The following is a 17,521-nucleotide window of genomic DNA, read 5'->3' as shown; positions in this document are numbered from 1 at the left end:
CACGTCTCCTGCGCAGTAGAGCGGACCCAACTGAGATTGGCTATTTCTGCCTATTTTCGAGTGGAGAGCCGCAACAGCGCCCCCGCTGGAACAAGGAAAGGTAAATTGTCGCCTGTGCGTTCAGTGGGCTGCAGCGAGACCGCCGTGGGACACAGGAGGACCGGGGAAGCCTTGATGGGGTCCAGAGGCTTCCCCCTACTGAGGTAAGTACCCCCTTAGGGGATCTTTTTTTTTTTTTATCACAGAGTCTCTTTAAATACACATAGTACATCTCACTGAGAAAGACATTTGTACTCACCTCCCAGGTGTCCAAGTAGTCAGTGTCACTAGGGTAACAATGGCCTTGTTCATCAGTGGGGAAAAAGGAACCTCCAGCCTGGAAAAAAGACAGGGCGTCAATAATAAGCAATGCCTCTAGAAATATGGATATCATTTTCCAACAAGGGACTGCTGCATAGCTTCTATTCCCAATGACTTCCACCCCACCAAAGGTACCCACACACGATACAATAAAATTGTAACGATTGGTGTCAGCATGCAGAGAGAATCTGACTATTGGCGATCTGCAGTATCACCAAGAATGCAGATATATACTCCATTATTGATGATCTGCAGTATCACAGATAATCAGATATATTGCTAACCTCTGGACACCTATGGATAAGTGAGTGTTTGGTGTAACAGTAATACTTTGAGTGATGCACCTGCTGAGCAGGAGATATACAGTAAAGAGACACTGCTCGGGGAGCATAGGAACCCTCCAGCAGCCTGAGGCTCTCCAAGGGGAGGAGTCAGGCTGGAGACAGGAGGGGTCAGAGAGTGAGTGACACCTACGGTGGATGTCACTATCTGATCTGGAGACTATCTCTTAGGGGAGAGATAGCTCTCGAGGTCGGGCACGCCGGGTCGGCAACACACTGACAGATAAAGTACAAAGACAGAAGGCTGATTCGGTATCCAAGGCAAGCAGGGTCTGGCAACGGAGTAACAGATATACGAGGTACCGAATCAGATGACAGAAGAGTAGTCAGGAAAGCAATAAGTCATAACAGATATCAAACAATGCCTAGTCTGAGTGTGAGGTCCTTGGTCTCCACACCCCGGAACTAGTCTGAAGTATAATACAGATGATAATACAGTTCCCTAATCTGAGTGCGAGGTCCGTGGTCTCAGCACCCTGGAACTAGTCTGAAGTATAACACAGATGATATTACAGTTCCCTAATCTGAGTGCGAGGTCCGGGGTCTCAGCACCCTGGAACTAGTCTGAAGTATAACACAGATGATATTACAGTTCCCTAATCTGAGTGTGAGGTCCGTGGTCTCAGCACCCTGGAACTAGTCTGAAGTATAACACAGATGATATTACAGTTCCCTAATCTGAGTGCGAGGTCCGTGGTCTCAGCACCCTGGAACTAGTCTGGAGTATAAACAGAATACAATTCAAAAATCTGGCTAAGTGTGAATTCCCAGGTCCACCTGGTTTAAACACACTGAAGGATCTGACTAGGTCTGAGTGCTTCCACGTAGTGATCGCAATGGCAGACAACTTGCAAATGACCAGCAGGAACTATATATGGAGTAGTGCTCTCCAGCACCACCCCTAATTGCTCAACCAATAGTATCCCGCTCAGGAGTCAGCTGATCAGCGTGGTCAGCTGACTCTTCCTGCTTAGTATAGGAATTCTGCCTCTCAGCGCGCACGTGTGTATTCCTAAGTCTATGTGCACTAACAGACCCAGCCACACCAGACACACGCTGCCGCATGCAAACCGCCGCGCTGGACGCGGAACCAGCCGCCTTACTGTTGCTGCATGCGGCGGCCTTTCCGCGTTCTGCCCTGCTACCAAACACACGCTTCCTCGTGCAAACCACCGCACTGGACGCGGAATCAGCCGCCTGCCCAGTAGCACGTGGCGGCTTTTCCGCGATCTCTCACAAAAATGATCCGATTTTACAACAATTCAATAAATATGATCGTATCTCCCGGAAAAAAAAAAAAACGTTACAGTTTTTTCGAAATGCTGAAAATTTTTCTTCAATTTTTCTAAAGATTGTATGGTGTGTGTTAGATGTCAGTTTATTAATATACACACCCTAGCAATTTTCTCAGAGTTTCCAATCATTTTTATCATAAATGGGAAAGAATATGGGACCACTATCACGAAAAAGTGTAAAATTTAAAATACATGTAAACATATACAAATAAGAAGTACATTTCCTGCAGCGTAAAATGAGCCATAAACTACCTTTCTCCTATGTTGCTGTCTCTTACAGTAGGTAGTGGAAATCTGACATTACCGACAGGTTTTGGGTTAGTCCATCTCTCCATAGGGGATTCTCAGCATGGCCTTTATACTTTATAAAGACATTCCCTGAAAACGATTAGTACAAAGATGCTGGCCAGCCTCCCTGCTCGCTGTAAACTTTTTTGGCAGTTGGACGGAGCAACTGCCATTCACTAAGTGCTTTTAAAAATAAAGAAAACCCTGAGAAACCCCCATCAGGAGATTAGCTGGTCTAAAACCTGATGGTTCTGTCAGATTTCTATTACCTACTGTGACAGTAACATAGGAGAAAAGTAATTTATGTGTCATTTTACTCTGGAAAAATGTACTGCTTATTGGTATATGTATACATGTACTTAAAATTTTTACGATTTTTGCGATAGTGGCTGCCACAGGAGGCCCTAGTGGTCAGACCTCAAATTGCCTTCCAATCGGTTTCAGCACACAGACCATGCAAGCTTTGGCCGCGATCTTTGCGTAGAAACCAACAGAAATTTGGGCAGCAGCCCGACCAGAAGGGAGCCTGTGAGGTATGGTAATTACAAAATACACACTAATTCAGGGTATAACTGCCACCACCTCGGTTACCATGGGCCCGAGGAGCCCGCTGACTGACTAGTCCTGCGAATAAAAACGGTTAAACACACTCTATTCTGTCTAGCCAACAACAACCAATAGTAGCGTCTCTTCAGAGACCCAGGATCAGTTCTGTGCGTGTTGAATAGTAGGGTAGCTAGAACAACAACTGACGATAGCGTCGGTTTATTGAAAGCAATATAAATAATTAATATATACAGACAATTATTAAAATCAACAATTATTAAAACAGTAATAGCCAGTATGAAAAATAAAAGAAGGGAGAAAAAAAACTTAGTTCCTGGAAAGATGTCCTTTAGTGGGAAAACTTGTAAAGTTCTTGGTTTCAATCAAAGTTCAGAGTTCAGACCAGGTGGATGCCAGCATATCCTGAAGCTGGCACAGATGAAATCAAGATGATGTTTCAGGGTGGAGGACACTGAGTTTGGGTCCTCTGCCATTCTTATGCCCCTGATTCAGTAGGAGGGAGTGAGGGCGGGGAGCCACACACCCCCTTAGAAGATGAGATGAGCCCTCCCCTTGTCCTGGGGACCAGAAATCATATCTAACCATACATGGGCTCTATCTCACAGAACGGTACAGGTCAAGACCTCCCGGGGATTTGTAGCCTGCCTGGGTGAACCTAGGCCTCCTTATCACCCTTTGGTTAATTAACACCTACATGAGATCAGCTAGGTGTCACCTGGTTCCCAGAACAGAAAAGGGAATTCATGCCTCCATGTTATTCTGCCTTCCACAGGGAATATGTCCAAGCTAATTAACACCTCCCCCCAGGCTTTTACAGAGATTCTCTCAGCTAAGAAAAGACTGTAGATCCTCTTACACAATCAATCCAGATTCTATTGATCTGAAGCGCAATTGATGCAGAGAATCGAGTGCGATCGCTTTTTCTTCATGGGCGGTTCCAGGACATGTCTGCGGCCCTGCAACCGTCCATGACAGTGGCCCTATAACATACAGTATGTGTGTGATACATTGATCATATTTTTGAAACTATGACCCACATGGAATTGAATTTTTATGCTGAGAGCTCCAGCTAAAATGTTTTTTTGAACATCTGTTGCTATATGGTTTGCATTGGTCAGGTTCCATTCCCTTGGTTGCTAGGAGATAGGGCTCTGGTTTTTAATGGAATTTATATTTTATATGGTGATTTATAATAAATGATATATATATTTTTATATACCTGTTTTCCTTACTTTTTCACAAGTGAGTAGTATGTATATTTTAAGTCTTAGACTTTAGGAAGCACCTTGACCTGATACTTTAGACCCATAGTGTGAACAGTTACATATTTTTGAAATGTTACAATCTGTCAGAAAAATTGATTGCAATTTTTAAATTGAACAGATATTTAAAAATTTGTATGTACCTTTAAGGCTCACACGTGCAACTTGTCCGCACGGCCAACCCGATGACATGACTGATCGCATGCACAACTTGTATTTCCCACGCCACAACAAACTAAAAGGCCAACTCATTTGCATACAGCGTGCGCAAGCCGAACGACGGACTGCATGATACGATAGCACTTAAAACAAGTACAAGTCGTATTTGCGGCCGACTGCACGATATCAGCCCAACAGTCGCTGTAGTCGATCTGCCGGATGGATCGTGCAAACTGCCTGTTATCTGTTGCTCGTCTAGTCATTTGTCACATGTTCACATACCAGGGCTGTGGTGTCGGAGTCAAGGAGTTGGAGCAATTTTTACTTCATTATTTACACTTCGCTCAATCAGATGAAATCACTTATGGGGTCAAGTTATGCCTCCAGATCGAGCTGCTCCTTTTTTGACTTGTGGAAAAAAAGCAAGTGTTCTAACAAAATAAAAAAGAAAGGAGCACTCTCTGGTGCATTCACTTTTTAATTTGCTTCTATCAAAGAGTAAAATTGCACTTACAAGATCCAAGTAAAATCAAAGCTCATCACACCGATAGGTGTACTGTACACATCCGTCTCCCTCAGATGGTCAACATCAGCTCTGATTCCTTTGGAAACCCACGCTACTGGCCACAGCATGGAGGAGACCCAAAGCGTTGTTGACCATCTGAGGGAGACGGATGTGTACACCTATTGGTGTGATGAGCTTTGATTTTACTTGGATCTTGTAAGTGCAATTTTACTCTTTGAGAAAAGCAAATTAATAAGTTAATGCACCAGAGAGTGCTCCTTTCCTTTTTATTTTGTTAGAACCCGTATTTTGGCTATACATATCGGATTGTGACTGTATATATGATGTGTAGACAGGAATCTTTTATCTATCTATCTATCTATCTATCTATCTATCTATCTATCTATCTATCTATCTATCTATCTATCTATCTATCTATCTATCTATATATATATAATAGGCTACGTACCTCAACCTTCAAGCAAGAAGAAGAAGTAGCGCCCTGCCCCCTGGGCCGGTCCAAGCAGTGGCATTCCTACCATTGGGCGCAGGGGGGCGTGGCACACCAGGTGATTGACAGCCAGGGGGTGTCGCCACGACCCCCGTGGTAGGCAGAGCAGGAGGTAAAGTAGCGCTATAAGGAGGGGCAGCGGCAGGGAGGGGGGAAAATATCCCCCCTCCCTCATCTGGGTCCCCTCCTTCAGCGCTCTCTACCTCCAAAATGCGGCAAAAAGGCAGGCAGGGCGGGCGGGCTAGGGGGAGAATAACTCACCTCACTTCCGCATTCCAGCCATTGGAACGATGCGTTGCCGTCACGTGCTACTTCTGCGTCTTCAATGCCGCCCACTATGCTTCCTTATGAGCGGAAGCACAATGACCGGCATTGAAGGCGGAGATGTGACATGTGACGGCGACGCAGCATTCCAACGGCTGGAACGCGGAAGTGAGGTGAGTTATTTTTCTCCTAGCCCGCCCGCCCTGCCTGTTTGCCGCATTTTGGAGATAGAGAGCTCTGAAGGAGGGGACCCAGGTGAGGGAGGGGGGGGATATTTCGCTGCGTCGCTGTCATGTGCCACATCTCCACCTTTAATGCCGGTCACTGTGCTTCCGCTCATGAATGAAATCTTCATCTCTATAAAGCTTTTCAGCAGATGGAAGCATGAACCCACTTTTGAACCAGAAACAGCGGCAGAAGCGCCTGACCTGGGCTACAGAGAAGCAGCACTGGACTGTTGCTCAGTGCTCCAAAATACTTTTTTCGGATGAAAGCAACTTTTACATGTCATTTGGAAATCAAGGTGCCAGAGTCTGGAGGAAGACTGGGGAGAGGGAAATGCCAAAATGCCTGAAGTCCAGTGTCAAGTACCCACAGTCAGTGATGGTCCAGGGTGCCATGTCAGCTGCTAGTGTTGGTCCACTGTGTTTTATCAAGGGCAGGGTCAATGCAGCTAGCTATCAGGAGATTTTGGAGCACTTCATGCTTCCATCTGCTGAAAAGCTTTATGGAGATGAAGATTTCATTTTTCAGCACGACCTGGCACCTGCTCACAGTGCCAAAACCACTGGTAAATGGTTTACTGACCATGGTATTACTGTGCTCAATTGGCCTGCCAACTCTCCTGACCTGAACCCCATAGAAAATCTGTGGGATATTGTGAAGAGAAAGTTGAGAGACGCAAGACCCAACACTCTGGATGAGCTTAAGGCCGCTATCGAAGCATCCTGGGCCTCCATAACACCTGAGCAGTGCCACAGACTGATTGCCTCCATGCCACGCCGCACTAAAGCAGTCATTTCTGTAAAAGGATTCCCAACCAAGTATTGAGTGCATAACTGAACATAATTATTTGAAGGTTGACTTTTTTTGTTTTAAAAACACTTTTCTTTTATTGGTCGGATGAAATATGCTAATTTTTTGAGATAGGAATTTTGGGTTTTCATGAGCTGTATGCCAAAATCATCAATATTAAAACAATAAAAGGCTTGAACTACTTCAGTTGTCTGTATTTGAATCTAAAATATATGTTTATCAGTACATTACAGAAAATAATGAACTTTATCACAATATGCTAATTTTTTTAGAAGATCCTGTATACTGGGGGCCACTATACTGGGGGCCGCTATGCTGGAGGCAGCTATAATGGGGGCCACTATACTACTTACACTAGGGGCAGCTATGCTGGGGGCAACTATACTAGCTATACTGGGGGCCACTATATTTACCTACACTGGGGGCAGCTATACTGGGAGCTAATATACTAGCTACACTGGGGGCAGGTATGCTGGGGGCAGCTATACTACCTACACTGGGGGCAACTATGCTACCTACACTGGGTGCAGCTATACTACTTACACTGGGGGCCACTATACTAGCTATACTGGGGACCACTATACCACCTACACTGGGGGCAGTAGCTATACCACTTACACTGGGGGCAGCAGCTATACTACCTATACTGAGGGCAAATTCATTATGTATACTGGGGCAACTATATTACCTATACAGGGGGCACCTATACCTGGCATTACCTGTCGTGGCGCGCTCAGTATGCCACGCTCGCTCCTATCCTTTTTTTTGGGGGGGGTGGGGTGTCTTATAATACTCAGCACCGGGTGTCAGATGCCCTAGGTACGCCACTGGGTCCAGGCAAGAAGAAGGGGCAGGCCCGATCAAGAAGAAGTAGCGCCCTGCCCCCAGGGGCTGTCCTACACTTGCCGCCGAGCTGGAGGGGGTAACGGGCAGGAAGGGGGTATTGGGCACAGCGGCGGGGAGGGGGTCGGACCCCCCCACCTGAGTCCCCCCTCTGCGCTCCCCCTCTAGCTTAAGTTCAGCAGCAGCCGCTGCTATTAGTAAGAGGCAGTGGGCAGGGATGACCCACCTCTTCCGCGTTCCAGCGTGCGTTACACTGCCGTCACTTCCTGCAATGCCGTCCACTTACAATACAGTGGCCGGCATTGCAGGAAGTGATGACAGTGGAACGCACGCTGGAACACGGAAGAGGCGAGTCATCCCCGCCAACTGCCTCTTACTAATAGCGGCGGCTGCTGCTGCTGAGCTTAAGCTGGATGGGGAGCGCAGATGGGGGACCCAGGTGAGGGAGGGGGGGTCCGACCCCCCTCCCCACCGCTTAAGCTGGAGGGGGAGTGCAGATGGGGGACCCAGGTGAGGGGGGGGGGTCCGACCCCCCCTCCCTGCCGCTTAAGCTGGAGGGGGGGGCGCAGATGAGGGACCCAGGTGAGGGAGGGAGGGGTCCAACCCCCATCCCGGCCGCTGTGCCCAATACCCTCTTCCTGCCCGCTACCCTCTTATGCGGATTATGCTACGCCACGGGTCTGCTAGTACTTCTGCTATGAGTCCCGGTAATTCAGCCAGTCAGCGCAGTCCGGCCGCTTCCACAGCCAGTTTTCATATTTGGTGCAGTCATGACAGAGAAATTTCTTTTGGAAAAGTCACTAATGTGACCCAGAGACCCCTCTAAAAAACAAGGATCCGACAGTTCCTACCCATTGAACCGCTTTTACTCTTCTGCTCCTCCCTCTGTTGGTAAAAAAATTAACTCTCTGTGGCCAGCACCAGGAGAGTTGCTAGTGGCTGAGTTTTGGGGCACGTGCCCTGAATCTCTTGTCTTAGTGCCCCCATTGGGACATATGCAATTCACTTTTTCCCCTGAGTTTTCTCCTAGGAGATAATTTTTCATTTTTGATTTAAATAACTTTCTAGCACTTTTCAACTAAAAAAGTGCCAAAAAGTAGGTGCAAAAGTACTATCAAAATTATTTTGAGTATTTTCTTGCTTTCTGGTGGCTTAAAAGGCACTTATTTACAAGTTTAAAAATATCACCCAGGTGAGAACTCAGGAGAAAAAGTTAATTGCATATGGGCCATTGTCTCTTTCAGCAGTCACCCAAATTCATCCACATAGCTCAAATGGTTCATGGATGTGTGTGTGTGTGTGTGTGTGTGTGTGTGTGTGCTGTGCTGTCTGTCATTCTGGTGGTCTGGCTATAAAAAGAATATCCCCTCTTTCTCCTTCCTGTGTCTCAAAGCTGGGCTAATCTTTTACTAAGCAGTGCCCTCCACCACCCAGGGACGGATCTAGGGGAGAGGGGCAAGCAGGTATCTTGCCCCAGGCGCAGTTTGTTGAATTCTTAAAAAGGCGGCAAAATGAATGGCGGTTTAGGCACCAAAACCTGACTTTTAGGCACCAAAACCTGACCTTGCCCCAGGCGTAACTTGGTCTTGAACCGTCCCTGCCACCACCATGTTATTTGGGCCTTCAGCTGTGCAGGCAGCGTTGCACATGGCTGCCTGCGATGCTCCTCTTGGTAGGAGGTGGAATCATTAGACTAATTAATGTGATTGCTTCCTTTTAGAACACTGACTTGCACATGCACCAGCACGACCAGCCAGAACTCCTTGGCGGCAGCAAATGGAGGAGATAGACAAATTATCTACCATCACTTCATAACAAAGTGTTTGTACAGAATGCAAGGCCAAGTGCATTGCAGACCAATGTGATAGTGTGCCCAGGTCCTTATTATGTTGATTAGAACAGACATGCTAGTTATGATGTTTGGTGCACACGTTGCTAAACTGTGCGTTTTGGGGTTACATGCTGCCTAATTGTAACATGCAATTGTAACATGCTGCCTAATAAGAAGTGGATGTTAATTTTATTACATCTCGTATGGATGTTTGTATGGCAACTAGGGGCGATGTTTTTTTTCTTAACGAAAATCCGTAACTACTAACAATCCCCCCTCCACCAAGAGGGTACTTATCTCGGGAGGTTGAAGCCCCTGGATCCTAACAAATCTTCCTCCATCCTCTTCATCCAGCGTTGGCAGCCCCTGAACACCGGTGAGGTAAATAATTACCTACCGCCATCCAGCCCAGGTGCAGTAGTGGCTTTCCAATCGGGCTAAGGCGGAAACAGCCACGCCTAATCCGGTCTGCTCTACTAAGCAGGCGATTTGCACCTGTGCAGTAGAGTGGACCTGATCGGACTCGGCTATTTCCACCGGAGCTCATCGGAAAGCCGCTACTGCGCCTTTGCAGGACCGGGGAAAATAAACATTGCAGGCGCTACTGCACAATTGTGTCGGCTGTAATTCGGGGGCTGCCAGTGCTGGATCCCTTAGGCTTAGGAGGATGGTGGAAGTTTCAATAGGATCCAGAGGCTTCCCCCAACCGAGGAAAGTATCCCGGGGGAGGGGGGGCGGGTTGTCGGGGGGTTGGGTCATTACAGTTCCTCTTTACATCAAGGAGGGGGGATTCGTTCAAATTTTGGTGGCGAGGTTGGGAGGTCAGGTGATCTGAGCTCACACAGATAGGTGTTTGCTGTCCTGGCCAGCAATCTAGCAGACTGAACTAGGGTTTTGACATGACAGTCAGATTATTTCTCATTTGTTTCTACCTTCAGGTGACTATAGCCTACCCTCCTGTGTCTGCCCATGTGCCCCAAAAGAAAACAAGCAACACTATCTGCACCAGGCTTGACTAAACAGGATGGAAAAAATATATCCACATAGAACACAGAGTCAAGGAAAAGCCAGCATTAGGAGCACTACTATACAATCAGCTATTTGCTTCTAATATACATCAATCATACCTTCATTCCTGCTGGAGAGTGGATCAGGTACAGGTCCAGGTAATCCAGCTTCAGAGCAGACAGCGTCTTGAGGAAAACGTCCTTCACCATGGATTTGGCATGAAAGGTGGACCACAGCTAAAGTGCACACAAGAGAAAACACCAAGTGAACTATTTCAAGGTTAATTGATAGTTATCAGAGCCATACATGGGTTGGTGCAGGATACAGATTTGTGTTCTTTCCTTAGCCTCCCTGGTGGTGTGATTATTTCCAGATTTTAGGGCCTAAAAGTGGTGCAATTTTTTTTATGAGCTTTTAGACTCTAAACCCAGGAAAAAAATCATACCACAGTGAAATCTGAAACCCCTGCAGTTTCCTCCCTGTGATCCAGCTCTGTAATTTTCCCTGCATCCTCCGGGTGGCGCTGAAACCCTATAGTGAGATTCCTGTCTGACGTTGGTCATGATGACAAATAGCGATCTCACCCAGGGGATACAGAGCCTCCGAGGACTGGAAGAAGAATGGCTGCCAGCATCTGGATCCCGTGGGAGGTGAGCTGAAACACTTGCTGTCCTTCAGGCTCTTTGTGGATCTCCCGGCTGCTAACCCGAGTCAGGCTCGGGATTACCACTCCTGGCTTTTTTTCCACCCTGAGCCCGACTTGGGGATACCACCAGGAAGGTTAATACAGGAAATAAACCAACGTAGGGGCGACATTTGTGTCCTCTCTCTCCTCCTCTCTACCAACTGCAAGAAGCCCTTATTCTAGCCCTGCCCTAAAGCAAGCACAACTGGGCAGTCTAATTTTTATAGTCAGCTGCTAGTTCCACTAAGGGATAGATGGTAATAATTTTAACACCTACATGGGCACTTTTTTTGGAAGGGTTTGTTATATGGGTTCAATAACTTTGGGCCAGTTAGATGTATATGGCCTTGTAATAATTTGTGTATCCTTTATCGTTTTATTTTGAGGAACAACATTACTTCGATGCAAACTATCCATTGCTTATTGGTGCCCACAAAAAATAAATAAATAATGGATGTACTGTAGGTTGTGATCTTCCTGTTCACGAGACTGGGTTAGAGAGACAAAACAAATACCATGCCTGGTGTGCCAAACGCAAACTGCTGATGAATGTAGAGAAGGATGCTTTCTCAAGCAGTTGACCAATACACAGGATCACAGGGTTTCCACAATAGCCAGCCTGAGTCAATGTTGTTCAAAGTTCTTGAAACCCAAAGTTTAGCTTTCATTATTTTATTTTAACAAAGACTATTCCAGCAGCACCATGATGAGATTAGGACAAACTCTGGGGTAAACATATTTTATCCACCCTCAGTTCACCTTTCAAATGGACCTGAACTGCTCTACAGCATAAGCAACAGCATAACCTTTAAAGGGACTCCGAGCTCTGAAAAAAAAGGAAAGTTGTACTCACCAGGGGCTTTTTCCAGCCCAGTGCTGGTCGGGAGGTCCCACGCCGGCGTCCTGGCTCCTCTCCTTCTCCCCGCTCCGGAATGGCTGGCAGGCCGCAGCCCGGGCGACACTCTCCCGAGTGTCGGGCTGCTTCTTCCGCATATGACGCGGATTACGTCACACGCCGGCCGCCTCGCGTCATCACGGCGGCCGGCGTGAAAGTACTGCGCATGCGCGAACAAAGCGCGCATGCGCAGTACTTTCACGCCGGCCGCCGTGATGGCGCGAGGCGGCCGGCGTGTGACGTAATCCGCGTCATATGCGGAAGAAGCAGCCCGACACTCGGGAGAGTGTCGCCCGGGCTGCGGCCTGCCAGCCATTCCGGAGCGGGGAGAAGGAGAGGAGCCAGGACGCCGGCGTGGGACCTCCCGACCAGCACTGGGCTGGAAAAAGCCCCTGGTGAGTACAACTTTCCTTTTTTTTCAGAGCTCGGAGTCCCTTTAAAGATAGACTGAAGCCTACATATTACCTGTTTTTAATAGCCAGTCCTCTTCAGCATTAATGTCATAGCTGAAACGCTGCATCCCTGGGACAGAATCACCACAAAATCCTCAGGGCAAAATTCGAGGCTCCTTCCGGGTAGAGGCAGAGCCTTGCGCAGTAGCTCTACCTCTACTCACATCAATCTTCACAGATCTCCACCTCCTCCCACCCCTCTCAGTCTTCTTTCAGTGAGAGGGGCGGGGAGAGGCGGAGATCCGCAGAGATTGATGCGACTGCCTCCCTCGGGCAGCAAAATCCACGACCTGGAAGGTCATGAATTTTTGCCCCGGGATTTCGGTGGGGTAAAACCTTGTTCTGCTGCAGGGATGTGGCCCTTCAGCTATGCCATTAATGCTGAAGAGGACCGGCTATTAAAAAGAGGTTCAGACTCTCTTTAAAGAAAAACCTTTCTTTTCTACAGCTTACAGAACTCCTCCAACACATCTGAAGTGTGTCTACTTCCTGCTTTCATGGAAGCAGACAAAGGGTTAACATCCTGCCGAATTTCTGTGCTGATACAGCTGAGAGATTTATTATTTATGTATTGTATTTATAAAGCCAGCATATTATGCAGCTCCTAATTACTTGTGACTACTTGAACATGAGGAGGAATTAAGACAGGCTTCTCTCTAAAAACACACAGGGGGACATTTATCAAGAGCGTCTGTGACAAAATATTGGTAAGAGTTTAGAAATCCGTGCAGAACGTATAAAAACGTCAAGGAGGACATGCGCGCTCCCGCGGCCGATCGCGCGCGTGCACGCGCACTACCGGCCGCGGATTCGGTAGCCCAGGAATCAATGTATCGGGCTATGGAGCCCGATCACTGATTCCTCTCCCCCGCTGAAAAAGCGACAGCTTCTCTCGGAAGCTACGCTTTTTCTGAAGCTATGTCCCTCTAAGCGTACATTGTACCCTTAGAGTGACGTCATGTAAACAAACTCAAGATTGCCATCTTGGGGCCAAAAAGTAAAACTACAAGTAAAAGTAAAAAGTCATTACAATACACAAATATTTCCCCAAATAAAACACTTTTTTTATATCCCACCCTCCCAAAAATGCCCACATAAAATGTTTAATAAAAAAAACAAAACATTACTATAAAAAAAACCACATAAATATTTACCTAAGGGTCTAAACTTTTTAAATATCTATGTAAAGATGAAATATTTCTCTTTATTTTTTTTTTGTAAGCTTGTAAATAGTGATGGATGCAAAACGGAAAAAATGCTCTTTTATTTCCAAATAAAATATTGTCGCGATACAGTGTGATAGGGACATAATTTACATGGTGAAATAACCGTGACAAATGGGCAAATACAATATGTGGGTTTTAATTATGGAGGCATGTATTATTTTAAAACTATAATGGCCGAAAACTGACAAATAATGAATTTTTTCATTTTTTTCTTATTCTTACTGTTAAAATGCATTTACAGTAAGGTAGCTCTTAGCAAAATGTACCCCCCAAAGAAAGCCTAATTGGTGGCGGAAAAAACAAGATATAGATCAGTTCATTGTGATAAGTAGTGATAAAGTTATAGGCTAATGAATGGGAGGTGAACATTGCTCGGATGCATAAAGTGAAAACGACTGAGAGCTTAAGTGGTTAAAAACGCCCCCCCCCCCCCCACCCCAAACGCTTGTGCAATGAATGTCTATGAGAAGTTTCATAACAGCGCGGGTCATGCGCTGTGCGGGTAGCAAAGTGGTGCGTGTTCTTTTTTGGGGGCAATTCTGCCTCAATGGAAGGTATAGGAAAAATGCGCACAAAATAAGACGATTGCGTTTGCGGAATTAAATATGAAGTCTTTCTGGGTCAGTCCCCACTTCCTGTTTGGTTGGCTGGCGCAGGAGAAAAATCAAACATGAGTGATGGCCTGGTTCAACACGGAAGAGCTTATCGCTCAAGTAGAAAACGACCCCTATGTTTATGACAATCAGCATTCTGACTACAAAGACAACTGCAAGACCAATCAGGCCTGGTCTGATATCACTGCTTATTTTATTGAAGAAGTATGAGATGAATTATCTCCAAAAAGCAAAGCAGATAAAAGTAAGTAACCTCTGATGCTTTTTTTTTTTATATACATATGTAATGTTTTTTATTTGTGATTGTGAAGTAGGCAGTACTTATCACGCTATTATATGCATAACTAATGCAATAGGCCTCAGAACTACAAACACGTGTGTGTCTTCAACTGTGGTGTGTTTTGAACAGGCATGCTTTCTAAATTACTTTAATGTACAGTATTGGTTTTTCTTTTTTCAGTTGAACAGTTGAGGACCAGATGGAAATCTGTTTGGGATATCTATAAGAAAGATTTGGTTAAAGTGAACCTCCAGATTAAAAATCTACTCAGTAGCACTGAAAAGGCTTGGTGTTTCTTTAACAGTTTCACAGCATCAGAACTTTATTTTTCTTCCCTAAGCCTAATTTTTAGCTGCACAGAAGCTAAGCTCCACCCCATCAAAGAAAACTGCTCGGGCATTTTTCCCCTGATGCTGCACAAAGCATGATGGGATTTCTGATGTTGTTGTTGTTGTTTTTATTGCCTAGCAGCTGTGATGAGTGATCAGGACACAGGACAATTGGAACTGTGTCTCATGCTCCCTGTCACCTCCTTCCAACCAAAAAGATGGCTGCCCTGTGAAATCACAACATTTTGCCAGTTCTTTTAAAACAGGGTGGGTAAGAGATTATATTACTTGTCTATTTTAATTACCATAACTAATGTAACGTAATGACAGTATGTTTGTTTAGGCTGAAGTTCCTCTTTAAGGAAATAAATGAACAGAGTAGTGGTGCTGGGGCTAGCAAACGCAAGCCATACAAATATGCCAAATTTCTGGAATTTCTCAAGCCACATGCATACTGGAATGTAAGTACTGTATTGGTAGTGATGAATGACTAAGCCATGGTACTTATTGTGATGAAGGTAAGATTTATTACTATTATCCTTTCTAAACAGTACTGAAGACAGTTTTCCTGATGAAGATCCCCCAGGAACTCAAGAGACAGATTTGGATATCAGTGACTTTTCATCACAGAAAACTAGTACAACATCTGTGCAGGAAGGAGAGGACAACATCCCTATGCACTCCCCACACAGTCCATTGACTCATGTATCACCACTGTCTCATACAGACCCAGCATTAATATGAGAAGATCAGGAAGAGGCATGACTAGGTCTGAATATGATATGAAAATGATCATTTCCCTTGAGAAAGCAGTAACCCAGATGGAAAAAAAAGAGATTAAAACTTGCATGCATTGAATTAGCCCTTTCTCAGTTCCTCCTCAGTCTAGTACCATCTTTGCAAAAAATCACTGAGGAAAAGTTGTTCTTAGCCAAACATGATATCATTGAGGTTGTGAACAAATATCTTTCCCCAGACCCACCTAAGCAAAACCAAAATACATCATATTATGGCCATACTCATATGGGTCACACTCATGAACCATACAGGCACCCAGTACAGCAACCTTATTATGGTCAACCTGTATATGAGCCTCACCATTACTCCATGCCAAGTATGCCACCTTATGCTCATAGGTCTGCATATCCCTACTATCCACCCATGCAACCACCTATGCCTTCAAGATCAGCAAGTCCACAAGAACCCTCTCCTGACTCACCAGTCTATACAGACCTAAGTGATCAAGGTAGTGGGCAGTACAAGCCACAACAACCTTTACCTGACAGTGAGACACACTGCATGTCACCATTACTGTTAGTTGACGAAACTTAATGAGGCCTCCTACCATTGACCTAAGAGTTAAGAACTTTTACTGTTATTATTGACATTGTATGTTGCGAAGTTGTGACAGTTGTTTTTTAAATGTACATTGAAATTGCATTTTTTTTATTACACTGTCACTTAGTATTATAAGTGTCTGGGTGGGACATATTGTAAAGCCAGCCTCAACACTGTAGTTGAGTTTGGAAGTGTGGGCCACAATTAGTCAAGAAGAGAATGTAATTATAATTTGATAAGTGTACCACTGTCATTTGATTTTACAAATATAACAGTGCATATTTTAAACATTTTTTTACATGTGAAAAAATGGCAGCCTTACAAAAAATAAAAAATGGACACTTACTGCCAAAAATAAAAATTTAAATAGAAAACAACCTCTCTTTTTTAATACATACGTTAAACTATTGCAGGTTGATGTTTTGTTGCAGAGGCTGATCAATGTGCCTTACACATTTGTTGAACTTTGGATATAGTGGACGCAAAGTGTTAGCCTATTGCTGTTGCTAAGGACATTGGGGTCAAATATGGGGACATTTCACTTCAAAAACATATATGAAGGTAAAATGCCTTTGAAGGAACATTAAATATCTCACACATTGTATTTGAGAAATACATGCCAAATAAACATTATAAATCAACTGCCTATAATCATCCTGGTCATCGGCATCGCTAGGGCCATTGATCCGGGGCACCGGCCTGGAACCTGTTGCCATGGTGCCCCGGATCAATTGAGTGGCAGGAGGGGGCACTGGGCGGAGCAGCGGGGAGAGTGGGCAGTTAAAAACTCGCCTTCGTTCAGATCGATGCAGGCACAGCTTCCATGTGCTTCTGACTCCCTCTCCCCAGCGTCCGGTGCCTTGGTTACAGCGCACCCTGTGATGACATCACAGGGGACGCTGTTACCAATGCGAAAGACGCAGAAGGAGAAGGAGGAAAGATGCAGAAGGAGGGGGCTCCGCCCAGTGCCCCCTCCTACACTAGGGGAAGCTACCTATCCAACCTACGCTGGGGGAAGCTGCCTTTCTAATCTATATTGGGGAAGCTTCCTATCTAATCTATACTGGAGGAAGCTGCCTATCTAATCTACACTGCGGGAAGCTGCCTATCTAATCTATACTGGCGGAAGCTGCCTATCTAATCTACACTGGGGGAAGCTGCCTATCTAATATATACTGGGGGAACCTACCTAGCTAATCTACACTGGGGGAAGCTGCCTATCTAATCTACACTGGGGGAAGCTGCCTATCTAATCTACACTGGGGGAAGCTGCCTATCGAATCTATACTGGGGGAAGCTGCCTATTTAATCTACACTGGGGGAAGCTGCCTATCTAATCTATACTGGGGGAAGCTGCCTATCTAACCTATGCTGGGGGAAGCTGTCTATCTAACCAAAGCAGAGCCCTCAGCAAAGCAAACCTCCCAGCCTAG

At 45.6% G+C, this 17,521-nt stretch overlaps 1 protein-coding gene across 3 annotated transcripts in view; it reads right to left on the bottom strand.

Moving 5' to 3' along the window:
• LOC137564253 (aldose reductase-related protein 2-like) overlaps positions 1 to 17,521 on the bottom strand; it is a 76,214-nt gene that overhangs the window by 38,154 nt on the left and 20,539 nt on the right. For 2 of the 3 annotated variants that reach the window (XM_068277898.1, XM_068277897.1), the window contains exons 3-4: positions 10,389 to 10,505; positions 299 to 376 (exon numbers count right to left, since the gene is read on the bottom strand). In XM_068277898.1, coding sequence (XP_068133999.1) covers positions 299 to 376; positions 10,389 to 10,505 — 195 coding nt within the window. Of the gene's footprint in view, positions 1 to 298; positions 377 to 2,248; positions 2,350 to 10,388; positions 10,506 to 17,521 lie in introns of those variants that run through there. The other variant, XM_068277899.1, reaches the window with a different exon arrangement.

Source organism: Hyperolius riggenbachi, chromosome 3, assembly GCF_040937935.1.
Source record: "Hyperolius riggenbachi isolate aHypRig1 chromosome 3, aHypRig1.pri, whole genome shotgun sequence".
Taxonomy (NCBI): domain Eukaryota; kingdom Metazoa; phylum Chordata; class Amphibia; order Anura; family Hyperoliidae; genus Hyperolius; species Hyperolius riggenbachi.
The sequence above is the reverse complement of the archived record's forward strand: the minus strand, read 5'-3'. Positions and strand labels throughout refer to the sequence as shown.